The following is a 25,961-nucleotide window of genomic DNA, read 5'->3' on the forward strand; positions in this document are numbered from 1 at the left end:
CAGCAGGCAGCCTACTGAAATAGCAACAGGTATACACTGCACTGGGAAGCCTTCTCGATGTGTCTGTCCTATTGCCTTTTTCATGTACACAACCAGTTGTAGAACAGGTGAAAGGGCCTTTTTTTTTTTTTTTTTAAGATTTTATTTATTTATTTGACAGAGAGAGACACAGCAAGAGAGGGAATACAAGCAGGGGGAGTGGGAGAGGGAGAAGCAGGCTTCCCGCTGAGCAGGGAGCCTGATGCGGGGCTCAATCCCAGGACCCTGGGATCATGACCTGAGCCGAAGGCAGACGCTTAAGGACTGAGCCACCCAGGTGCCCCAAAAGGGCCTGTCTTACTACTTTTTAATAGGTGCTTTCTCTTGGTAGAGAATGATGGATAATTAGAGCTGGCAGGACCTTTAGAAAGAATTTGGCCCAGTGGTCCTAATTCTTACCTCATTAGGATCTTTTGTTTTATTTCTTCCATTGGCCCCACATACTTCTCCCAAAAGGCACTGCATTCATTATAAGCTGGTGAAGATTTATCAGAATAAGTGTTCTCTATATTAGGATCTAACTTATGTCAAGCCATAGTCCATGTGATGCATGCAATAGAGAGTCCAGAAGAGTCGTCAAAGTGATGGAGAAGGAAGGATGTTGGGGGAGGGTTTTCTTTTTGTTTTCAATGGAGATATAATTAACGTATAACAGTGTATAAGTTTAGGGTATATGATATGTTGATTTGATTACATTAAATGTATCAGTATGATTACCACTGAAGCTTTAGCCAACACCTCTATCAAGTCCCATAATTATCGTTTCTTTTTTGCGGTGAGAACATTTAAGAACTAGTCCCTTAGCAATTTTGAAGTATACAATATAGTAGTGTTGATGTTGACTGGGGAGGATTTTCATATTGTCTATACTTAAGTTTCCTTTGCCTTGTTATATTTACAAAAATAATAAAGCCCTGGTCTAAAGAAAAGCCTACACTTTTTCCTAGAAACTTGAAAACCCACTCTTCGGGTTCTCTGAGAACCAGGGAATATCACATCCCTCCCGGGCAGATGGGGGAGTGGCAGATGCACCCCGGTGCCTGCCCCAGCCTCCTGCCCACCACGCCTTGGGCAGCCATGCCTGTCTGGGGCTTTTCCTCCTCAGCACTCCTGTGAATTCACTGGCTCTGTGCCCCACAAAACAGGGCTACTCGCCTGAAGCTTGGCCTTGTATCGACCCAGCTCCTTCTTAGATTGAAGTCATTTTAGCCAGAAACTTTGACCTCCCTTTTTTATTTTTGAAATACTTAATCACTGCTTTGTTCTGTTTTTTTTTTTTTTTTTTCCTTTCTGGTAAGTGTTTTACCATAACCTCATGACAAAATGTTACAGGCTTCTAATTTATTTCCCCCATATTGCTTTGATTTTGTAAACATCTCTCCATGGGAAGCCTAGTGAAGGGGACAATGTGCATTGATTTCTTCCTATGGCCTGACCAAGAAAGTGCTGTGTGCCATTTTGCTTGCATCAGCCCTGTTGGAGAGGAGCCGGAACCCACCCCCAGGACCACTTCATCAGGGCGGAAGTGTGCCCCTAACTCCTGGGCCATTGCCTTGTCTGTCTCATACAAATCTGCTTTCTCATTTCCCCCTCTATACCAATCTGTGCCAGGAGTCCTCAGAGAGGTATTATAGGGAGGCCTTCATTCCTGGGACGTCTGTACTGCCTCCTTTCACCCACGGGAAAGTTTATCTAAGTCTGAAATCAACTGAGACAGTGATTCTTCATTTTTACATCATTCTTTGCCCTCCTTCTCAGGATGACATTTTAGCTGTTCAAGGAATTTAAAACAAAGCTGAATATTTCTTGGCAAACACAATCATTTCCTGGCCTAAATCACCCAGTGATTTAATTGGTATGTCATTGTGTATGTGTGTGCTTTAATGGGAATTCCATGTGGTATCATTGGGAAATTAGGAGAGTCTTCTAGATTTATTGCTTATAGTTTAAGGGCAGACTGCTGGCTTCCATCCAAGAAGTGGGGAGACATAAAAGTTGCAAAGACCATTAGTGTCTGAGTATATTCTTCCGATTGCCTGCTATTTTGAAATTAGCTTGGCAAAAGGTAAAAATAGAACCAGTAGTGACTTTACTCTTTTGAAACTTGTAAAGTTCATCAAAATAAACTTGTGGCGGACTTGGCATCACGGAAGTGCTCATGTCCTTTCTCTGTCTACCAACATCTTTTTGAAGCTTTGAAGTTTGGTATGTCTAGAATAGAAGTCAAAGCCATAGATTATTCTTCATAAAAAAAAAAATGGAGTTTTAGATTATCCTCAACTGCAGCTCTTGGGCAAATATTTATTTATTTATTTTTGGGCAAATATTTAAAAACATGTCCAAAACCTAGCCCAATTTTGTGTGTTGACCACAAACACCATAGACCGCCAAGGCAACTGAGCAGGAGCAGGGGAAATCAGCTGTTCTCTCGATCTTCTGGATACCATGAGTACGGTTAAAAAAAGAAATAGCCACATTGTTTATTTTTTAACTTGATTCGGTGAAACTGACTTGACTGCAGACATGACTGTTGTCACTTGTCTGAAAGGTGTTCTGTGTGTCCCACTTAATGGGCCGGTGCAGATAACAGCAGAAATAGTTGTGTTTTACGTTGCTACTTTGTAAAGTTCATGAGTCCCAACATCCTGAACGAAGTGTTCAATTACGGAGTTGTAACAAATACTGCCTGTGAAGGATTAGAGTTGAGGCATCAATCCAGAGTTCTATTTAAAATTGAGGTGATTACTCCCAACCACCTCCCTCTGCCATTTGAATTTTGCTTTTAATCACCAAAGTTTCCCTTGGATCACTGAACCACTCAGGGTGTCCTCTGTGCACCTGGTGTTAAGCTGTTGAGCTATGGATAAGGCAGGCTGGTGGGGGCCCCCAGTGGATTGCATGGGTCTCGAAGCTTCCTGAAATACTGCATGCATGCTTGTGTGTACGCACGTGGGCCACAGCCCTCACCAAATTCTCAGGGACCTCTGTGTCCCCACATGTGAAGCTGAGGCCCTCTGTTGAGATGGATGGAGGAGGAAATGTGAGGATTTTAGTGATGTTGGTCCTGGTGGTGAGAGTGTTGCTGAGAGAGGGATGGTGACAGTGGTGGTGTACCTGTGTAGCAACTCATACTTTCCCCTGGTTTCAGATGTGATCAGTGTTTGAAAGCCTGGGAATATCACTCAAACCTTCAGCATATCCTTGCATCTTGACACAATCTTGCGCCTCAGCCCATGAGCACGTGTGAAGGAGACCCCTGTGCTGACAGGGGTGCTGAACTGGGTGTTGCATAGCCTGCGACTCACGTCTGAGCATCTTCATCTTTGTTCATGTTCACCTAGTTAATACCAGACCAGTGACACGGACCTGGTAAGCAGCAGGCACTCGATAAATGGGAATGGCATATTTGTAGGGGACCGGCTCTAGAAAATCACATTTGTTGACCTTTTCTGCAGAAAGGAAACTCTGCTCGATCAACAGAGTCTTGATACTGCTCTCCAGTAACTCAGATTCCCACCAGTCGGGCAGAACCAAGGCTGTTGAGATTTGAGTGTTTGGTGGGCTGGAGGAGTGGCTGAGGTGGGGAGGGGATTGAGGGGGGATGGCAGGGCGGGGGGGTGGGGTGCGGCGCGCAAGAGAGGCTTGTTCACATGCTTGTTAACATTTGAGGGTCTTTGACAAAGGAAGTCTAATGCCCTGCCCCGGTCAGCCTGCGATTGCCCCCCGGGAGGCCCCGTTGTGCACAGGAAGTCAGACACTAATGATGTTAGCGAGGGGACAAAGGCGCCCGGCCCGGGAAGGGCCTAATTGCTGTGTCCGGCTCCCAGGCGGCCCGCCTCAAGCTGGAGGGGGCTGGGCAGGATGCGCTAAGTGTTAACACCTGGAGCTGAGCTGCCGACTTCCTGGTGCTTTTTTTTTTTTCTTCTGTGTGGCTGGGTGCGCACAGAGACAGACATACACACGTTCACAAATCCCAGCTACATCTCAGGGGGACATTTTGGGATGGGGTATTGAAGAGACTAGATGGAAATGGTTCAGGCTGGAGGTCACACTGAATGGGGTAGGCTGAGAACCAGTTTTCCCATGAGCCCCCTTGATCTGCTCATGGGGCTTTGTGACTGGTGCTTCACCTCTGGGCTGGCCAATTCCCTCCCTTACTCCCAGGAAATCGGGGAAAGGCCAGACCTTGCAGAGAGGAAGATACATATTGGAAGAGGCACTGTTGCTTTGGCTTGAGACATTCTATTTAGAACTGATGGGAGAATGCTCCTGGGAAAAGAGAGAGGAGGGTCTTGACCATTGTTTTGAACCACCTGCGGTCTTGGGAGGTAGGATGGTGGCAGGATGAGGAGTGGTTGGGGACACCCGCCAGCGCCGAAGCGGGGTTGCATTCGTGTATGTGTATGAATCCACGCCTAGAGGGGTCGGTTGGTGGAGCTGCATCCCAGGGAAGTGGCGAAACCCAGATGTACCTCCTCATTCCTAAGTGGCGTCTCTAGATTCTTCGTGTCTACACATGGCTTTGGACCCGGGACTGGTGAAGCCCTGGGTTTCCTCTGAGAGTTCTGGGAATGCCCCTAACTTATGTAAGAACGTTTCTGGGGGAAATTGGGTAAGGAATATTTCTCACAGGATTCTCCTGTGGGTTCTAGAAACCTTTTCCCCTGGACAACAATTCAAAGTGAAGACCCCCTGCCTTGGCCAGTAGCCCTGCCGGGATGGTGTTAGTGGCTCACTTCCTGTGATGGCAAGCAACCGAGCTGGAGCCTGGGGTCCCTCCCATAGGCCAGCAATGGGAGGCAGCTGTGTGCACAGGTTGACTTCACTTGGATTTTTGCAGCCAGAGAACGAGAGAGTTTAAAAGGGATGCTTTTGAAGCCTGTCTCCTTCCTAGAGGAAGGGGGGAAAGCCACAAATAATTTTTGAAAAGGGGTCTAATATTGACTTGCTGCTTCCCACTGTTATTTTAAGGAGGTTTTTCTCTCTGAGACCACCATGTGGACAGAAATAATAGGCTGACAGAAGGGGTCGCCTTGCTTTCCGAGTGTAGCCTGTGATATTTCGATTAGCACTAAAACCTAAAAGGGCAGCCTTCCATAATTTCCAAATATGCGAAATCCACCTTGAAGGAAGCACATGTGTGGGGCACGCCGGGGACCTGCCTGGCCGGAGGAGGCTGGGTCCCCATGGCAACGTCACAATCCATTTCTGCAGGCATTTCTGCTGTAAAAGCAGAATTCCAGATGTGATACAGTATTTGGAGACTCCGTCCCTGGGCCTCAGAAACAGTATTTGAAGTGGCATAATTCAGTGCACGCTCTCTGTGTGGTCCTAAGCCTTTTTATTAGTAGTTTTGTTTTGATCCGAACATTTCCTCTGAGCTTAGGCATAACAATCATGTGTACAGCATTAAGTTTTCCCCTATTGTCTAATCGCTGTTTTGCCCTTGCAGGAAGATACTGTCTTGAGCTTCTGGAGTGAAGTTTTTATAACTACCTTTAACAGCTAAGTGGGTGCAAGCTGGTAGCCGGTTTGCTGGGTGGGTGTTTGGATGGTTGGTTGCTTGCTTCCTCTTCGTACCCAGTATTTACAGAAAACCAGCTAATGTGTGTCTGCGCAGTTGTCTGTGTGTGCTCTTGAAACTGCAGATGGGTTGACGGTTACCTTAAAGATGCCAGTTCTTTACCATGCGGTTCTCATTTGAGTGGATGGGAGTGGTGTGTGCAGCTGAGGGGAAAGGTCTGGCTCTCTAGCCAGAGGCATGTTTTATAGCTTGCTTTTTAACGTTTTGAGAATTGGAAAAATGGAACAACCCTGTCTATTTGTGAGTGTCAGCCATGGGAGAACACACAGCCCAGATCCTTAACAGACTTAATTGGAAAAAGTACTTGGGCTTTTTGCTTTGTGAAAACTAAGAAGGCTGCAGAGTTTTGTTTTGTTTTTAAACACAGGAGAAGAGTCAGCGGGGTGTGTGTGTGTGTGTGTGTGTGTGTGTATGTTGATATCTCTGGGCTTTCACTGCATGTATATATTCCAGTGGCAAAGCAATAAGAAAATTAAAGTCTGGAGCAGGGAAAGACATTTAAAAATACATTCCATTCCATTTAGGCCTGTTAGAAAAGTTGCTATTACAATATATAAACATATCAGATCTATACATTGCATACCTTAAACTTATACAATGTTATATGTCAATTCTATCTCAATTTAAAAAAAAAAAAAGTTGCTATCTGAGAAACAACTCCTATAAATGCCCTAACACATCTTTAGTGAATGGATTTCCTTGGGCATGAGGGTGGGGGAGGGGAGGAGGGGTAAAAAGCCACTTAGATGGAAACTAGAGCTCTCGGTTTGATAAGCAGAACACATGGTCACTTGGCATCAGTTGGCTCCATGTTAGAACTCAGAAACAATTGTCCCTTCAGCTTTCCTTTGGGGAGCGTGAAATTAGGAACATGTGTGTGCTGATTAGCAACATGTCAGAGATGAATCATGATTACGGCTTTGGTCTGGTACACAGGCGATGCTTTGGAGTAGTGATTTCCTACCTCCTCGAGCAAATCTCTCTAATTAGCTTAAGATCTCCGGGTCTTTTTGGGCTGACGCAGTAATTGCTGGTGGGAACACACTGGCGCTCCCCCAGAGCTCGTGTGTTCCCTACTAGGCACCCAAGACCTCACCTCCCCAAATCAGACAGTGGGCACTCTTCGTTCCTGAAGTTGGTTGCATCGAGTTGGAAAGTGAGAGAGAACAGCTCCCGGAATGTGGAGAAGAATATCTTGAATAGATCCAGACCCAAGCTGGCTTTGTGATTTATTTGCCTTGTGTTTTGGGTTTGCCGGCATTCTCCTCAGCTTACATCACCTGGGGCTTCTCTGCTTTTTGCTGACTTCTTCCTCCCCTCTCCACCCCCACACTTTTTTTTTTTTTTTTTAGTTAAAGGTTTGAACCGAAGTGGGATCTGACTTCATTTATGAGACCATCTGAACTGAACCTGTGCAGAATAAGTTGACCCCATGTTCTCTCTGTTACCTTCACCATGTCCACTGGTCAGAGACAAAAATGTCAGGCCTGTTATGCATTTTAAGCCTCACAGAGCTGCCTGCTATCTTTTACATCTCATTGACACACTGGAAACCCAAGGTGGAGGAAATGTTAGGGAAAATAGAAAGTGTAAGTTGGCCTTAGTTTTTTAAGTAGTGGCTCAATGTGCCTTTAAAAACCCATTATCTCAGTTCTTTCTGGTGGATGCTCTTGTTTAAATTTCCACCCAGACTCAGTTCACTAAAACATTACCAGCTTTCTCAGGGGTCCTTGACTGATTTGAAAGCAGTCTTGATTAGACCTTACTGTTTGGCCTGCCTTCCACTGGAAAGGGGGTTACTGCAGTTAGCACAGTCCTTTTCAAAATGCATTTTTCCAAAATGACAGCTAAGCTGTTTTGGAGCTGGATTGGAAATGTTGCTCTGGGAAGTTGGTGTCTTCAATGGGCTTAGAACCCCCAAGGCCCCTCAGGAAATGGGCCCTCAAATGGCCCCTCGTGGCTGCTCTGTGTGGGATCCCTGCCTGTGGCTGTCTTTGTGTCCAGGCCTTTGCTTTTTTGCCATATGGGTGGAGCATGGTATGGGTTTTGAATTTTATTCCTTTAGAGCACTTATGGGTTATCGTCCCCTCCCCCTTTCCTGAGTAAAAGATGTTTTCTCCATTATGTTGCCATTTGCTTCTTCCGTCCCGGCTCACCATCGAGTGTTCATAGCAGAGCCCCAGGCACCTGGGGCTTGCTTTGGAGCTAGCATTGGAACAAATTAAAAGCTGCCCTAAGTGCAGCAAAGGGGGGTGGTTAATGAGCTAAGAATGTGACACCCTGAGGCCACGGCATTGGCATTTATAGATTTTAGGTAACAGGCAACAAACAAGTATTCTTAATTGTAAGCTCATTAAATGTCAAAATGGGTATAGTAGCTAAAAGCTTAGACTTGTTTACTGAAAGACAGCTTCCAAAGCCATTGACCAGCTTTGTAAGTCGCTTACACATGTTCTCTTAGTGAGTCCTGATTCCAAGCCCATAGATCACCCTGTCACACGAAGCTAGGTCCTCTTGGGTTCTTGGTGTGCATTACCTGGTTTCGTCATGAATTCATTTACTCAGGCAGAAAACTAATATTTACCAAAGGCTGACTATGGGCCAGGCCCAGGACTGTGGTGCAAGCTGGGTGGAGGATGAGGGCATAGGGGTGCTACCCTGGTCACTTGGCCTTCAGTGTCTCCCCATTGGATCCAACCTGAGCACTCCCCAGAGATGGGGATCACTGGGTTGCCCAGTTCCCACCAAGACCATTCTGTGGTCTAGTGGTTAGTGCCCTTGTCACCTTGCCCTGACCTGTCCATCCAGCTGCTAGACCCCCCAGGTCTGGGTGCTGAGACTGATCATATCTGGAGATGCCCCTTCCTGTGAGCATTTCCCTTTTTACTTCACATACCCCCATGCTGCACAGCTCTCTCCTTGCTTATTAGGGCAGGAGTCTTCCCAGGAATGGTGCCATCACTCTTTCAACGTGTCACATGCTGTGCAGAGAGCTTGGTAAGTGTCATCTCACACAGTCCCACGCCGAGCTTTTCCGGGAAGTTTTATTCAAACACTTTATAGAGCTCAGGGAAATGAGGCCCAGGGAAGTTTAGAAGCTTGCTCAGGTCACATAGCTTGAGAGGGGGGAGATTTGAACACACATCTGTACAGCTCTAAAGCCCATTCTGTTAACCACTCTTCTACTCCAGATATGTCCAAGGCTAGCCCACAGAAGCCTATGTCTAGGATGGCAGAATCTGAAGCAGCTAGCTCTGATGGGTCAGTGTCCCATGTCTGCCTGCAGCCAGGGTGGGATAGAGTGTGGTGACAAGGGATCAGTCAGTCTGCTCTGGGTGTGGGGAGGGGCAAATGACAGCACATGGGCAAGTGTGACACTGAGATCCATTTCAACCATACTGCTGCTAAAAGTATATGTATATATTAGCTTTCAGTTGCTGCTGTAACAAATTAACACAATTTAGTGACTTAAAACAGCACAAATTCGTTATCTTATAGTTGAAGTCCGAATTTCAAAATGAGTCTGTGGGGCTAAACTAAAGATGTTGGCAGGGCTGGGTCCTTCTGGAGGCTCTAGGGGAGAACCAATTTTCTGCCTTTTCCAGCATCTAGAGACAGCCTACATTCCTTGGCTTATTAGCCCCTTCTATCTCCATCTTCAAATCCAGTAGTGTAGCATCTTTAAATCGATGTTGGTCTCTCTGCCTTCTACTTCTGTGGTCATTTCTCCTTCTCTGACCTTCCTGAATCCCACTTAGAAGGATCCTTGTGATTACATTTGGCTCACCAGGATAATCCAGAATAATTTCCCCATCTCAAGTTCCTTAAACTTAATCACATCTATGTAGTACTTTTTGCCATCTGTGTAAAGTAGCACAGATTCTGGGGCTTGTGATGTGGACATGTTTTTTTGGGGGGGTATCATTCTGTCTACCACAAAGTATAAAGAAAACAGTAGTGCTTTGTGGGCTAGCCTGGGCACACCATTTCTGATAGGGTTTCCGAGGGCTCGGGAGCAGCAGGTGCATTATTTGGGTGTGAACTGAGGACAGCCTGGTGGAGCATCTGTCTGATGCATGTGCTGAGAAACCGGGCCCTGGACGACTTCCAAGAGTGAAAGGTCTTCCGGTGCACACGGGAGCAAGTCCTTGTCATGGAGCTGAGCTCTGTGCTCTGTTCCCTCTGAGCTCAAGGACCAGGCTTGGTCACAGAGTCTTTTAGTCTCTGATTTTCTGTGGAATCAGAAGTACCATTTTGCATGTGAAAAGAAGTGCCATGCCGGTCAAGTTGTGGGGATGGATTATCATACCCCCATCAAGTGAGTATGCAGGTGGATCTATGTGTCAGGGACACAGTGTGACGGAGCTACACTAAGGCAGAAAGCCTATGAAGGGAACAGGACCTGGCTGATGGGAAGGGCATTCTGGGATGTGGAGGTTCTCCAGAACATGTGCTGAGCCATAATGCAGTGCCTGGAGGAGTCTGGCAGGTCGGGAGGGAAGTGGCTGAGAAGAGAGGCAGGAACCACATCCGGAATGTTCTACGAGGGACAGGGAACTGTTGATGGGCTTGAAACAGAAGAGTGTGGGCAGATTTACACATTAGGAGATCACCTTGGTGGCCAAAGCCCCTTAAGATTAGTACCCAGGTCTGGTTCAAGGCCAGGTGCCCAGCCCTGCAGGGCCTGGGTGCAGGTGGAATGCTCTGTGGGTAGTGAATCAATGCTGTATGCAAGCCTCACTGTCCTTTGAGGCCAGCTCACTGGGCCCCCTTCTGAACAGCTCTGCATGCAGCACAGACCTTATTTGGAGGGATTTAAGTTCTTGTCTTCAGGATAGAGCACATCTCACGATGTTGGGCTTCTTTCCACAATACATTGCTCATTGCAAGCACCCAGTAAATACCTGTTAAAAACATGCTGCTATAGGGGTACCTGGCTGGCTCAGTCTGGACGGCCTGTGACTCTTGATCTTGGGGTTGTAAGTTCAAGCCCCACATTAAGTGTAGAGATTACTTAAAAATAAAAATCTTTAAAAGAAAAACATGCTGCAGTAGAAATATGGGGAAAACAAGAACAAACTGAAAAGCTGACAGTCCTGCAAGTAAGGTGACTGGTCATTAGAGTCCTGCATGCCGGAGAGCATGCTATTAAATGCATTTCCTTTTTGAAAAGCGCTTCCTCTACAGGGCTTCACGTGATCCTCCTCAAACCCCTTTCCCAGGGGAAAGTCGTGCAAAGTATCTTTTTAGGAAGATAGTGGAGGAGGCTCGGACCAGGTGGAGTGAAGTGACCATGCCCATGGTCACCAGCAGGAGAATGGAAGGATTAAGGTACTTACCTTGGCCCCCCTGCATTTTTGTTTCCCTCCCATGATGCTCCCTTTTCCTCTCCCTTCTAGTCCAGTTATCCTTCCTTCTTTCAAGTTTCTGGGGGTGTGCTGTCCTCACCCTGGAATCATCCTTTGTGGGGTGCTGCGCGTGACACCTGTAGGCATATGTATGCTTACTTACGGCTGGCTCTTCAGCCGAGCTACATATACCTTTAGGTCACACTAAGAGTTCTTGGAGGGTCAGGGTGTGATTTGAAATTCGGCTGTGTACATTACATGTGATCCACATACCCCATTAGTGTCCTTTGAAGGAATGAGTTACTTTGCTCTTGAGGACAGGGACAGTGGCTGTTTTGTTCACCACTGTACCTAGCATAATGTCTGGCTCGTAAGAGATGGTGAGTGATTTTCTATCCTGGGGCTTTGTAAGGGAAGAGAAGGGTGTGGTTTGGGTGTCTTGGGCATTTCCTAGGGGTTGTCCTGCTTGGTCGTGGTACCCCGCTCTTGGCCATCTGGAAGTTGGGCCTCCTCTAGTGGTATGCTAGAGGATTCTCCCTAAGGAATTATGGAGGCATTTAAGATTTCCATAAGAAAACCACCCTTTCCAAAGTGTTTCAGCTCAGGGGAGAAAATCCAGAATCCTGTGTATGTGGGAAAAGGAGGATGGAAGCAGGAAAGCTGGAGAAGGAAGGTACATCAGGAAGAAGGGGAGCCCCAGTAGATCATGGGCTAGTGTACCACGTTGATTTAGATTTCCTGTTAGTGCTTATTTCTCACTTGAATTAGAATTGTGGTGTGTGTGTGCGCATGCGTGCTTGTGTGCATCCCTTTCTGCACAGCTGTGCTTTCCTGAGGTCCATGTTTATCCGAGCTCAGGGATAGAGTTTCACTGGGCATAGCTGGCTTCAGGATAAGCAGCGTGAACATGCCTCCAGCATATGGATGTGATGGGGTTGTGGCCTGAGACCCTGGGCTCCATCAGAAGGGGTTCTGCACATTGTGTCTCAGTGTGACAATTGCCCATTAAATACTGGGCTGCCAGAATATGGTTTTCCCCCAGCATCCCCTTGGTTGAGTGGAAACTTTAGTGGTGTGGTTAGAATATTTTCCCATCATTTAGCATTTCAGAATTAACTGTTTTGGAGAATTCTGCAATTAATGCTGAATGGCACATTTGCCGATTATTACAGAAACAGTTAAACCAGAGTCGGCGGATCTGTAGCTGCTCTTTCCCATGATGGCTAAGTGGTGGGTTAGGAAAAGGCGGGGGCAATGGGAGGATTCCAGTGCTCCCTCTGTGGATGCTGTAATTAAAGTGGGGAGTCTGGCGGAGTTGTTATCCCTGCTATGAAGAGTGCAGATGGCTAACGGCCACATCACCAAAAGTTAGTTAGGCCTTTTAAAGTCTTTTTTCTTTTTCTTTTATGACCCACCCTATATATTCCAAGCATAGGTACGGATACAGTGAAGAATTTTCTCATTAAAAGTAATGGCTTATTCCCACAATCATTCCCGGTCTCGGAATGAGAAACCTGTTTCCTTAGACTTGAGGAATTGCCTATCTGTCGTGGCTTAATAGAGCTTTTGGACGAGAGTGTCTGGTAGGCAAATTTTATAACCAATCAGTGCTCAAAGCGGATCCAACTGGAAGGGCTCCAGCTGGCAGCTCATGGTCTCTCTCCCAATTTTACTGTTAATGAATTATTATTTAACCCCCAAACACAGAGCAGCATGCTCCTTTTGTCTTGGGGGGAAGTGAGTGCTCATGATGCTCTTGGCCTGGAAGTTAGGAATCTCCTGGGCTAGAGGGAGGTTGGCAGCCAGTGGGGGAGAAGGGGCACAGGGCGGGTGGGAAGAGTGGTAGATATTGCTCAGCATCTGGCATGACCCTGGGTCTTCGCAGTCTTGTGTACATTTTGACTCTATGGGGATGTATGCTGGAAAAGCACATTGGCTTCTCTCCTCATCATGTTCTCTTGTTTTCCCACAGGGAGTGGGGCCGGCCAGCCGAAACAGCGGGCTGCACAACATCACCTTCAGATATGACAGTAAGTAACTGGCTTCACTGCCGAAGAATGGAGCCCTTTCAGTGATCTACAGCTTACATAGTCATGCTTAATCAAGGACACTGCAGGTCCTGGGGCTGAGGAATTTTCTGAACCTGCTCAGGTTTATCAATAGAACTAACATGGCTCAGTCTCAATTAAGCCACTCAAGTATTTGGGAGCTTGAATAGGTCAAGTGTCTTCCATAGTGTTGGGAGAAGTTGTGTATGGAGACTTCCCCTGATGTCTTCAAGATATAACCATGTCCTTAAGAACAAAGGCAGATGCCTGTAGGGGCTCAGCAGGGGACCAATGAGTGCAGCTACTAAGTGCAAGGATGCTAGGGAACGGTAGGGACTGTGGCAGACTGGACAGCCCAGGTCTGGCTTCTCCATTCCAGCTCCTTGTGGTCTTGCCCCTGAGGGTAGCCAGATGTGATTTGCAAGAAGAAAGAGACATAGGCATTTTTTGTTTGTTTGTTTGTTTGTTTGAACATTTTTTAATATTGGCATCTATTTAAACATGTTCACAAGCACAGAGTGGGCCAAGTGAATGTGTGTCCCAGATTGGCCCATGGGTCTCCAGTTGGCCATCTCCGTAGGCCTGGGTTCCAACTCCTGTGCCCTACCTGTCAGCTGTCAGCTGTGAGCTATGGCAGGCCACCTGACTTCTCTAAGCCTCAGCTTGCAAGGCCTGTAAAATAAAGATTAGTTTCTTCCTGAGCATCATGTTGAGGCTTTAATGAGGTAATGCTTTTAACTGCTCAACTTAGTTGGCCTGTGATGTGCACTCAGTAATTGATATCTGCCAATAGTAGTCAGTAATTGATATCTGCCAATAGTAGAAGTCGTTCCAACCGGAATTGGAATACAGCATCTTTTTGGTCCTTTCTCTCAAGGAAGTGTGGCTTTATCTGGCTAAGTTGTTTCCTAAGGGCAGGGTGGGGTGCTTTTTTCTGATTAAGCATATAGAATTCCCCCTCAGCAGCTGCTTTCATGCTAAGAAGGTAATTATATAGAATTGTGAGCATTTTAGCCTTATGAGCCATAATTTATACGTAAAAATGTTAACAAGAGAGAGCTTGACTCCTGTTCAGTAACTCCTGACATTTGATTCATCTCTTGGAGAGGATTATGAATCCATGTAAGTAATGGCTGTGGGTCACAGTGAGGCCTCTGAAATGATCTTGCTAAAGCAAGATTTTTGAGGTCGTGTATACAATCTAATAATTTTAAGATACAAATATGTGTGTCAAATTTATGCCCACAGTTGCTGACGTGAGTACTTTAAGTTAACCAATGAGGACTTATATTTGAAACAGATATTTCATGTTCGTGGTGTGTGCATGCTCTCTGGGTAAATGTTACAAAGCTAATGAAAGATTTGCAAGTCCATGATACTTAATTCAGCTAAGTAAAGACATGTGTTAGAGATCTCTCTTTGAGCTACAAAGTTAATTTCTAATATATGCTCTTGGTCCTGGCAGATCTTGTATTACATTCAAGAGTTCAAAATTTTCTGGTCAGCTGCAAACAAGTATCTGCAGCTCTAATTTAATATGGGGTTTTGTGAAAGAGGATCTGTACCTGTAAAACTTAAAAGTATCTTATTGTTTTCTTCATGGGACTAAATATTTGGCCCACGTGCTTGATGCCTGTCTCTTAGTCATTATTTTCTTTCTTATTCTTCAGCATTTAATTAGAATTTAATTCTCAACTTGAATTGACTCCCGAGACATCTGAAGCTCGGTTGCATTTTGGCAGAATGTCATTTGGGCATAATTTTTTGGTAACCAGAATCCAAAATGTTAGAGTTCCTAATAATTGGATCCAGGTTTGTGTAAAAAATTTATTCATTGTTTTCCATTAAAAAGATATTTCTTTCTCTCTTCCACAAGGAAGTTTCTGTTATTGCTCTGTTGACTGGTTACCAGTTCTGTTTGAAATAGCTAAGAACAAATTACGAAGTTTTCACCAAAACAAAACTATAAAATCTTATTTTTCTACTCCTTTGTCATTGGATGTTACAAAGAAAGAAAATGTCTTGCCATTAAGTCAAAAGTGAATTTCATAGGTCTCCATGTCTCCTTTCATGTTGCATTTCTCGTTTCTTCTTCAGGCTCTGAGGGGGTAATGCTTGAGTAGGTTTTGTAATACATTTTCTTAATTCTTAGACTTTATATTTGCATAATTATATTTACAGAAACCTGGAGAGTGCTAATTTTGGCATTAGGAATGAACAGAGGAAAAAAAAACATGATTTGCTCTTATTCGTGCATCTTTTCCTAAAAGCTGTTTAAGGCAGAGGTTTCAATAAATGGAAATGTTTGAACTTGGGGCACCTGGGAGGCTCAGTCAGTTAAGGGTCTGACTTTGGCTCAGGTCATGATCTCAGGTCCTGGGATTGAGCCCCACGTCAGGTTCCCTGCTTAGTGGGGAGTCCGCTTCTCCCTCTCCCTCTGCCCCTCCCTTGCTCATGCTCTCTCTCTCAAATAAATAAATAAAATCTAAAAAAAGAAAAAAAGTTTGAACTTGACGAATATGATGGGATCTTGTCTTTTTTTTTTTTTTTTTTTTCTAATATTGGGAAGCTAGTTTCAGCCAGGATTTTTTGCAGGCTGACTACCTCTGATTCAGAACTTATTATGGTAGTAATCTCTGTGCTGAGGATAGAATGGCAAGAGCCACGCATGAGCCATCCGAGGCTGCTTTCTGTCCTGACCCGGGGCTGGTCAGCAGTGGAATCTGAAGCCACCCAGCTGGTCTCTTAGCTGCAAAACATTTCCTCATTTGTACAATGTGGGTGTTAAACCAGATATTTAAAGAAAATTTTTTCTTCTGCACCCAGAGAACACATGTTAAATGTTTCGATAGTCAGTTTTCATTAGATGTAGAATTTGGTTTTATTGATTACTAACATCTTTTTCTTTTTATAAAGATTTTATTTATTTATTTGACAGAGAGAGAGAGAGCAGGAACACAAGCAGGGGGAATGGGAGAGGGAGAAGCAGCCGCTGAGCAACGTGGGGCTCGATTCCAGGACCCCGGGATCATGACCTGAGCCGAAGGCAGACGCTTAACGACTGAGCCACCCAGGCGCCCCCCTAACATCTTTTCAAAAGAAGTAATATTGAAATGTAGAGGTGGCTGCTTTATAAGCAGATGGAGTTTATGGAATGGGGTCCACCTAGAGCAGTTAGGCAAGAAAGCAGGGCCCAAGGCAGTGTGGGAGCTGGGAGTTACCAAAGTGGGGGGGGGGGTGCCTTGTAGTGCGTGTGTGTTGAACTGTAGTAAGAAAGTTAAAAAGGAGGAATATTATGTGCCCATTAGAAGGCTTGGAAGAATGTTTTTTAGAAGTTGATAGTAGTTACTTGTGTGGTGGAAGGGCATGGATGACTTCTACATTTTTCTTATGTTCTTTTGTAATTTTCAAATACCCAGGGAACGTTTTTAGTCATAAAAGTGGGAAATGTGGGGGCACCTGGGTCAGTCAGTTGAGCGCCTGCCTTCAGCTCAGGTCATGATCTCGGGTCCTGGGATCAAGTCCCAAGTTGGACTCTTTGCTCAGTGGAGTCTGCTTCTCCCTCTGCCTCTGCCCCCACCCCCACCCTTCGTGCTCTCTCTCATACTCTCTCAAATAAATAAAATCTTTAAAAAAAAATGGGAAGTGTGTGGTGTGATGTACAGCAGGGGCAGGGGGAGTGCAGCAGGTTCACTGAACCTAGAAAATCCCCCTGACTGCTTCACCTCAAAGTAAAACACCCTGATTTTGGAGGCATCATGAGTCGGTTTGGACATTTGATGGAACTGAGGACTTTTTGCAGCAGATACCAACAAGAGTTTTCCATTTTAATCATTGAGAAAGAAATGGAGATGAAGCAGTGTAAGAATCATGAGTTGGCATTTGCCAGGGATGGCTGGTGGTTCTCCCTGTATGAGTGGCCAGAACAGCTCACGGCCATTCTCTGGAGTCCCATTCCGAGTCTGGCTGGAAGCTTCTGGCAGTTTTTTAGGATCCTGTAGACTTTGAAGGTTTCTTTAGCAATACCAGGTGTCAGAGCTGCTCACATGGTTGTGGTGGCTTTGACACCTGGCTGTAAGTAATGTCCTCAGACAGTATCAGAGAATTGGTCTTCATTTTTTGAGCAATGTGGAGCTCTTGAATTTGGTGGGCATTGCGGGTGTCTTTGCTAACACATGGTGTTCGGGAACAGAAGTTTTACCTTTGAGATGCTATTAATGTTGAAGGTACTTCGCTCATCATGAAGTCAGTCTTTTGTAGGTACTAATAGGATTTTTTAACAGGCTTACTGTGAGCCGCTCCCCCGTGAGTCCCATCCGCATCCTGCTGCCTTGTCCTGCTCACCTGGCCTCCAGGTTTCTTTTAAAGCAAGCCCCAGACTATTTAGCCATTTGTTTTGTTTCAGATCACTCTCAAATGCTGAAAACCAATTGAATCGATGTAAATAATTATTGATTTAGGTAAAGTGTCATAATAGTAAAGAAGTCAATGCCAGATACATAGTCAAACTGTCTATGTATAAACATATATAGCCACACCATATATGATCCTCCTCATGCTGTCCTAGAATTGAACTCAAAGGGTGGGCAGTGGTGTTAGTGCTTTAAATAAGCCCCAACTACAGCACCTTACAGTTTCCCCAACAGTCAATCTTTGATGTCCTATTTGGGCTTATGCAGCACACGTCTTTAGACAGAATGGATTTGGCCGCCTCCAGACGGCTCTGTGTAATTTGAGAAGATGAACGCGGACCTCAAAAAATAAATGTCTTAATCTAACTGTTCTTTGTTCTCCCAACTCTCTAGACTGCACCACTTACTTGAATCCAGTGGGGAAGCATGTGATTGCTGATGCCCAGAACATCACCATCAGTCAGTACGCTTGCCACGACCAAGTGGCAGTCACCATTCTTTGGTCCCCAGGGGCTCTTGGTAAGTTGGTCAAAATGGAGTCCACCACGTGGCTGGTGTGGGTGGTGACCAGTGCAGGGATCCCAGTGTGACAACCTCCAGGAGCCAGGCAGGTCTTGACATAAGTGTAGCTTAGGTGGGCTTCGGCCCAGAAACACTGCCTGCTTTGGTGCGGATACTTGCTGGGCATGCACGCAGCTTGATGCTGGGCCTCACGGCCCATCTTTTATTCGCTTGGCTGTTACTGAGAGAGATGTAGGTTTGCAAAATAATAGTGTGTGGTGATAAATCACATTGAATGCTTGGCCTCTGGGTCTCAGCAGTAGTCGGGGGACAGGTGAGCTGTCCAAGGATGTAATGGCCTCAGCATCCAGCATCGGCCATCTCTGTGCCCAAAAAGATACCCAAGCACAGCACTGGTGCATATTGTGAGTTTTCAGGAATATTCCAATTTTCTTTTTCTTTTTTTTTTTTTTAATTTTGTTTATTTATTTGACAGAGAGAGACACAGTAAGAGAGGGGACACAAGCAGGGGGAGTGGGAGAGGGAGAAGCAGGCTCCCCACCGAGCAGGGAGCCCGATGCGGGGCTCGATCCCAGGACTCTGGGATCATGACCTGAGCCGGAGGCAGACGCTTAATTGACTGAGCCACCCAGGCGCCCCCATAAAATCAATTTTTAAATGTTGCCAACTAACTGAATTTGTTTAAACTATGTAGGCTGAAAAAAAAAAACAAAATGAAGAAACAGGAAAAAGCAAATCCACATTATCTGGCCAGATTCAGGTTAGGGCAGAGTCTGCTTGTCCTCTTTAATTAACTTAATCATTTAAGTTAATGATTGGATGGGATAATTGGGAGTGGGACATGGGCAGGGCCCATTTGTTCAGATGGGCTTAGGTGTGAACCCAGATTCTACCTTTTACAAGAGGCCTCTAACCCTTGCTGAGCCCCGCTTCCCCATCTGTAACGGGCAGATGACTGCCTCTTGGTTGGTTATAAGATTTCCTGACACACACACATGCAGTGTATTTCTAAAAAGAGCTTTTTTCTTTTTTTAAAAGTTTTTACTTAAGTAATCTTGATACCCAATGTGGGGCTTGAACTCATGACCCTGAGATCAAGAGTTGCCTGCTCCACTGACTGGGCCAGCCAGGTGACCCTAGAAAGAGCTCTTAAAAAACAGTGGCTACGGGGGCACCTGAATAGCCCAGTCGGTGGAGCATGTGACTCTTGATCTTGGGGTTGTAGTTTCAAGCCCCATATTGAGTGTAGAGATTACTTTAAAATAAAATCTTTAAGAAAAAAACAAAACGGGGGGGGGGGAAGTGGCTACCTGTTACCATCATCAGAACCTGGTCCTCAAACCTGCTCCTTTGACATAGCCACTGAATCTTAGAATTAAAAAAAAAAAAAATCTGGCCAAGGGAAAAGTACAATAAAAGCCTGGATTTCTTCATCTGAACAGGATAAATCTCAGAAAAATCTGACTGCAGGAGAGGTGAGTGCAGAGTGAGGGAGGATAGATCAGACCCATGGGACTAACTCACTTATCCATGTAAATACTGCTGGGTCTGAACGCAGCGGGTTTTCCAAAAATAACATTATCTTAACATTTAAAGATAAAAACATTCTCTGTGGATAAACGGGAAGTGGTCATTCCATGTAAGGCTATACAGTGGAGGGGTTGGCCTGACAAATTGCAGGCTCCTTAAAAGTAAGGGATGTGAGCGTGTGGTTGGAAAACTAACAGGTGGAGCAGTGAGGGCAGAATGTGGTGCTTTTCCAGCACGATGATTTGTGGGTGGACAGGTTCTATCTGTTTCTATAAGGTTCTTTCAGGTTTTATCAAGGAAACTCGGTGGGAGACAGAGAAGCATATGGGTTAAGAGCACCAGCTTAGAGCCAGACACTCTGGGGTTTGAATCCCACATCTGCTGTTTAATTCCTGTGTGATCCTGGGCAAGTCGTTCAGTGTCTTGATAGCTGTTTCCTCACCTGTAAAATGGGGATAATACCTTCCTCCCATGGATGTTAGGAGGATTCATCCAGTTTTATTTTGTTTTTGTTTTTTTTTAAAGATTTTATTTATTTATTTGACAGAGAGAGACACAGCGAGAGAGGGAACACAAGCAGGGGGAGGGGGAGAGGGAGAAGCAGGCCTCCCGCGGAGCAGGGAGCCGGATGCGGGGCTCGATCCCAGGACCCTGAGATCACGACCTGAGCCGAAGGCAGACGCTTAACGACTGAACCACCCAGGCGCCCCCATCCAGTTTTAAATGATGGAAAGGAGCAAATAAGTTCCATCATTGGAAGCTGCTCTATGAAGTTGCTACACATGTAACTATAAGGCATTCATTCAGGGTATTGTGATAAAGTGTTACTTTAAGATTTACATTTGCTTGGGGTGCCTGGGTGGCTCAGTTGCTTAAGCATCTGCCTTCGGCCCAGGTCGGGGTCCTGGGGTCCTGGGATCGAGCCCTGCATCAGGCTCCCTGCTCCGCGGGAAGCCTGCTTCTCCCTCTCCCTCTGCTGCCCCCCTGCTTGCACTCTCTCTCTCTGTCAAATAAATAAAATCTTAAAAAAAAAAAAAAAGATTTACATTTGCTGCTTCTACCCCGACCCCATCCAGACTTGGCATACGTTTTTCAGGCAGGTCTTTTAAAAATAAGGACTAGAACCACCCACTCCCACCTCAGCTGATGAATTTTTATGAAACTGTGAGATACACAGTCTTGAATCCTATTAATCACCCAGCTTTTGTTAAACAGGAGCTCTGGGGACATGGCATGAATTAAATCTTGGTATAAATAATAAGGATTTGTTCAACTTTTTTTTTTTTTAATCTCAGAAGGCAAGTTCCTGTGAGATCTGCTAACTGGTCGCTGGTCAAAGACCTTGGATCTTGTTAGCATGTCTGAGTCTTGGGCTGGGGGTCAGGTGGCTCTCACCCACACAGGAAGCTTTGTACTTGAAATGCAATGTGGGGGGCACCCGGGTGGCTCAGTCCGTTAAGCGTCTGCCTTCAGCTCAGGTCATGATCCCAGGGTCCTGGGATCAAACCCCGCATCGGGCTCCCGGCTCGGCGGAGAGCCTGCTTCTCCCTCTGGTGCTCCCCCTGCTTGTGCTCTCTCTCTGGCAAATAAATAAATAAAAATCTTAAAAAAAAAAAAATGCAATGTGGCAGAGTCGGTACCAGCACATTGTACACTGTGACCCCCGAAAATGTGAAGCTCTCATTGTAACTCCTTTGCCCTACTCACTGGAAAATATATGTTCTTCATCAAATAATGATAGGATTCAAAAAAGATTTCCCTGTCCTTTGCCATCAATACTTTTCCCACCTGGTTAAATGTATCCTATGTCATTACTTTTGCGCTACGAGGGCAAGGGTTGAAATTGTCCCCTTGTGTAGCATTCAGAAAGCATGCGAAATCGATACCGTGCCAATTGAGGCCGGCTTTGGGGATCTCCAGCTGCAGTGGGACCGCTCTAGCTAGTTTCCATGGGATGCAGAGCGCTGGCGCTGGCTCTTGTGATCAGCGGAGCTTACTCCTCAGGTGGCAGGAGGCTGGGCCGTCGCCTTTCAGCAGCACGGTGGGCGTCTCGGGGCCTCTGAGGGCTGTATGAAGAGCACACGCTGGGCAGCCCTTGGGTGTCTGCCTTTCAGGCCTGATTAGAGCAAGAACTGCTTTGTAAATCACATAGGCATTCTAAACTATTTAATCTCAAGCCTAGGAACCCCTTGGGTGCAGACATACACTTTGTTGGGAATTTTGTGCATGACTCAGTGAACCATGCCAGCAAATACAGGACGAAAACTTAAAGCAGAAACATGGTTTGGGGGGAGTTCCTGGTCAGCATTGGGAATTATCGTCAGCTGAATACACCCTGTCTGATGACCTTGAAATTAATATATTCCACTCTAGACTTTTAGGATGAATTGTGACTTGAGCTTAACTATTTGAACCCTAATGTCACAGAGGCAGTGGGCATTTGTGAAATGGCTGGCTGAATTAGAGTTAATTAACGAGTCATGATGGGACAGAGAAAATCACCTGGCCTGTCCCAGAGGAATGCAGGGCATGTGGTTTTCCTTTCTGTAAAACTCGGATATTCTGGCCAAAGTTAGAATTCCTTTAACTCTGCTATGTAGGTGGGAAGGACGGTAATCTTGGCAAAGGAAGGAAAGTGTGTTCAAAGGTAATTCGGTCCGCTTTTCATAAAAGCATTCTGCTTTGCTTAGGCATCGAATTCCTAAAAGGATTTCGAGTAATACTGGAGGAGCTGAAGTCGGAGGGAAGACGGTGCCAACAACTGATTCTAAAGGACCCAAAGCAGCTAAACAGTAGCTTCAAAAGAACCGTAAGTCGCACGCAGAGAATGTGCTCCTGAAGACACGCCATTGTTCTGGGGGTCTGAATGGTCTATTGAATGTCGGTGAAACTGGAGAAGGAGGGGCTGTGGGGTCCACCCCTCCTGCCAAGGTGGGTGAGAAATAGCTCGGCAACACCTCAAGCCTGCTCCACACCCAGAGAATCCCTCCAGCACCTCTCGCTGGTAAACACACCTCTCGGGTTACACGTCCTGGAAGGTGGCTTTGTGCTCTCAAGAGTATGTGAGCTCTTCCCCACCAGTTTTGAGGGTCCGTGTTAACCAGCCATGGCTTCCTTGCCAAAGAACAGGCAGCCCTGCTGATCTTTTATTTCAGTTAAACGTGGTCCAGAAAATAGACCCCAGGTCTGGAAGAGTGTGTGGGTGACCGTCAGAGAGGCCTGAAGGTCTGGCGTGTAGGTGGAGGGGTGGGTGATTTCTTCATGATATCGTGTCTGCTTTTATTCCCTTTTAGGGAATGGAATCTCAACCTTTCCTGAGTATGAAATTTGAAACAGATTACTTTGTGAAGATTGTCCCTTTTCCTTCCATTAAAAATGAAAGCAATTACCACCCTTTCTTCTTCAGAACCCGTGGTGAGTATGGCCTGCTTGCCTGGTTCCCATGATGAGACTGCTCCTGATCCTAATGACTTTTCCAAGGAATATATTCAAGAGCCCACCAAATACTGGTATGAAACCAGCATGACGAGGACAAAACCATCCAGAAAAGCAATTCTTAGAATTAAGATTTGGCCTAGGCAGAGTACACCTAACCAGAGACACCAATTGCCAACTTGTTCAAGAGTAGACATGATGCTTGCTTATTTTGGGGGGAGGGAGGGGTACAGCTGCTGTAAGACAGCCATATATTAAAACCATTTGGAAAAAAAAAAAGCAGTCCTAAAAAGTAGAAGTTGATTTTGGAGATGAAGGGTAGAGCATGAAATAATTCCATCTTTTTTGACCTGTCATCAGGAAAGTGGCTTCTGTGATTGCCTGTTTTCAGGACTACATTAAGACAGTTAATCAGTAACCCTGCGATTGCCTCTTTCTAGAAAGTTTAACATCTGTGTGTCAGGCCCTGTTCTAAATGCTTTCTAAATACTGACTCCATTTACCCCCATAACGAACCTTCGAAGAATTTAATCCTCCCATGTCCACTTATTAGATGTGGAATTACACACCCAGAGGGTAAAGAGCCTCTGGTGAGCTGGGATTTGAACCCAGAACTCTGACTCTGGAATCCACACTCTGCAGCCAACTGTGCTGAGTTCCCTTTGCCATTTGTTCTGCATGCGGTGTGGTGGGTCTTTCCTCAACCTGAATCCCTGCTTTCAGATTTGGTGCCCAGGCGTCCTGGAACCTGTAGCTATCCCTCTTGCCTTCCTAGTTGGGCTTTCTGTCTGGCCTTCCAGGCCCCCGATGGTCAGCTGGCAGTCCACTGTGACAGCCCTTCCTACGTCCCCATAGCCATCCTCCCCCTCTGTGATGTTTTTCTTCTCAACTCCAGAACTCATACTCAACTCAAACTCATACTCCAGAAACATACAGGACATGTTTTCTTTTTGCCTTTTCTTTTTTCTTTTCCTTTCCTTTCCTTCCCTTTCCCTTTCCTTTTCCTTTTCTTTCGTTTCGTTTCGTTTCCTTCCCTTCCCTTCCCTTCCTTTCCCTTTCCTTTCCTTTCCTTTCCTTTCCTTTCCTTTCCTTTCCTTTCCTTTCCTTTCCTTTCCTTTCCTTTCCTTTCCTTTCCTTTCCTTTCCTTTCCTTTCCTTCCCTTCCCTTCCCTTCCCTTCCCTTCCCTTCCCTTCCTTTTCCTTTTCCTTTTCCTTTTCCTTTTCCTTCCCTTCCTTTCCCTTCCCTTCCCTTCTCTTCTCTTCTCTTCTCTTTTCTTACTTTTTTTTTAAACTTTATTTTCTGTGCAGCAAAGTTATTTTATAACAGTTGGTCTCATTTTCTTAATTAAAATAGGATTCCATAGGGTGAAGACTAGGTGCATTTTACAACATCTCAATGCCTGACACATAACCAATTAGAGGATTCAGATATGTTTATGAAAAGCTTGCCTTCGTTAGGACTAGTGTCATTTAAGATTAATTTTTCCCGTCAGAATCAATGTGTCTATTTGGGGGTGAGGCAGAGGTGGGAGATGCCGTTATCACCACTTCGGTGCCCTGTGATTTTGACGCTGCCTTTGCTTTTCTTTGGATTGGATTGGACATTGGATGGACATTTGCCAGAGGGCTCTCCCTGGGTGAGCAGCATGGCATCCTGGACTGGCTGTTTGGCCTCATTGTGTTAGCATCACGTGTAAGCCCTGCTTCAAAGCCCTGTTGGCTTTGGTGCTATTACTTAGTAGATGTCTGTCTCCGTGCCATTTTTAGACTCCATCAGAGCATTTGCTAGCAAAGGTTACAACAATCCCAAGACAGTTACCAGCATCACTCCAGAGTTCTCTTGGGCCTCAAGCCCTGTACAGTGGATAAGGGGCTGGCTTTATTTCTGTTCACGGCTAAACCAGAGCCTCCCTGTGGTAGCAGCCTGAACACAGTCCTGCTGCCCTTGGCTGCTGGCCTTGAAACTCCTCTGTCATGCTTGACAAGCTTCAAGCGTCTGGGTGACTTAACACTGTTTCCATTTATCTGGCGGTAAAATGAACTGCATTCATATTTTTATGTTGTACAATTTAAATTTTCATAAGATGTAACTACACTATACCGAATTGCTGAGTTGATGTATTTTATACTTTTCCCAACACTACCCAGCACCGTGTATTTGTATTTTATTGAACTATTGGATGAGGAAAATGCCAAACTGTACTAAAAGTAAAAAATATGTGTCTTTCTTCATAGCCTGTGACCTGTTGCTACAGCCGGACAACCTGGCCTGTAAGCCCTGTAAGTATAGCTGTTCCCGTCCATCAGGTCTGGCCCGCATGGTGGGGTCAGGGTGGCCTCTGGGTGCTCATTCCGGGTCCTTCCTCCTCCCAGTCTGGAAGCCTCGGAACCTGAACATCACTCAGCACGGTTTGGACATGCAGGTGTCCTTTGATCACGCGCCACACACCTTTGGCTTCCGTTTCTTCTATCTTCACTATAAGCTCAAGCACGAAGGGCCTTTCAAGAGAAAGACCTGTAAACAGGTGAGCTGCTATGTGTACATTAAGGAATACTACATGTTTTTGTTTTGTTTTTTTAAAGATTTTATTTTTTTGGGGTGCCTGGGTGGCTCGGTTGGTTAAGCAACTGCCTTCAGCTCAGGTCATGATCCTGGAGTCCCTGGATCGAGTCCTGCATCAGGCTCCCCGCTCAGTGGGGAGTCTGCTTCTCCCTCTGACCCTCCCCCCTCTCATGCTCTCTCTCTGTGTCATTCTTCCTCTCAAATAAATAAAATCTTTTTTTAAAAAAAATAAAGATTTTATTTTTTTTTGAGAGAGCACAGAGAGAGAGGGAGAAGCAGACTACCCACTGAGCAGAGAGCCCGATGAGGGCTCCATCCCAGGACCCCGAGATCATGACCCAAGCCGAAGGCAGACGCTTAACTGACTGAGCCACCCAGGCGCCCCTACTAGATGTTTTAAAGTGACCCCTGGGCCCGGAATTTGGAGGTTCAACATGAACATGAGGCTTTATCTCAGCAGTTGGTAGATATTCCAAAATGT

General features: G+C 45.7%; 1 protein-coding gene across 3 annotated transcripts in view; it reads left to right on the top strand.

The window, feature by feature from the left end:
• IL17RD (interleukin 17 receptor D) overlaps nt 1-25,961 on the top strand; it is a 69,227-nt gene that overhangs the window by 27,228 nt on the left and 16,038 nt on the right. For all 3 annotated transcript variants that reach the window (XM_045862135.3, XM_045862136.3, XM_064594940.1), the window contains exons 2-7: nt 12,944-13,001; nt 17,825-17,950; nt 22,174-22,292; nt 22,777-22,897; nt 25,153-25,197; nt 25,291-25,442. In XM_045862135.3, coding sequence (XP_045718091.1) covers nt 12,944-13,001; nt 17,825-17,950; nt 22,174-22,292; nt 22,777-22,897; nt 25,153-25,197; nt 25,291-25,442 — 621 coding nt within the window. The remainder of the gene's footprint in view (nt 1-12,943; nt 13,002-17,824; nt 17,951-22,173; nt 22,293-22,776; nt 22,898-25,152; nt 25,198-25,290; nt 25,443-25,961) is intronic.

This window comes from Mirounga angustirostris, unplaced genomic scaffold (genome assembly GCF_029215605.1).
Source record: "Mirounga angustirostris isolate CCGP_5_RB_7025 unplaced genomic scaffold, mMirAng1.0.hap1 SCAF_1, whole genome shotgun sequence".
Lineage (NCBI taxonomy): Eukaryota > Metazoa > Chordata > Mammalia > Carnivora > Phocidae > Mirounga > Mirounga angustirostris.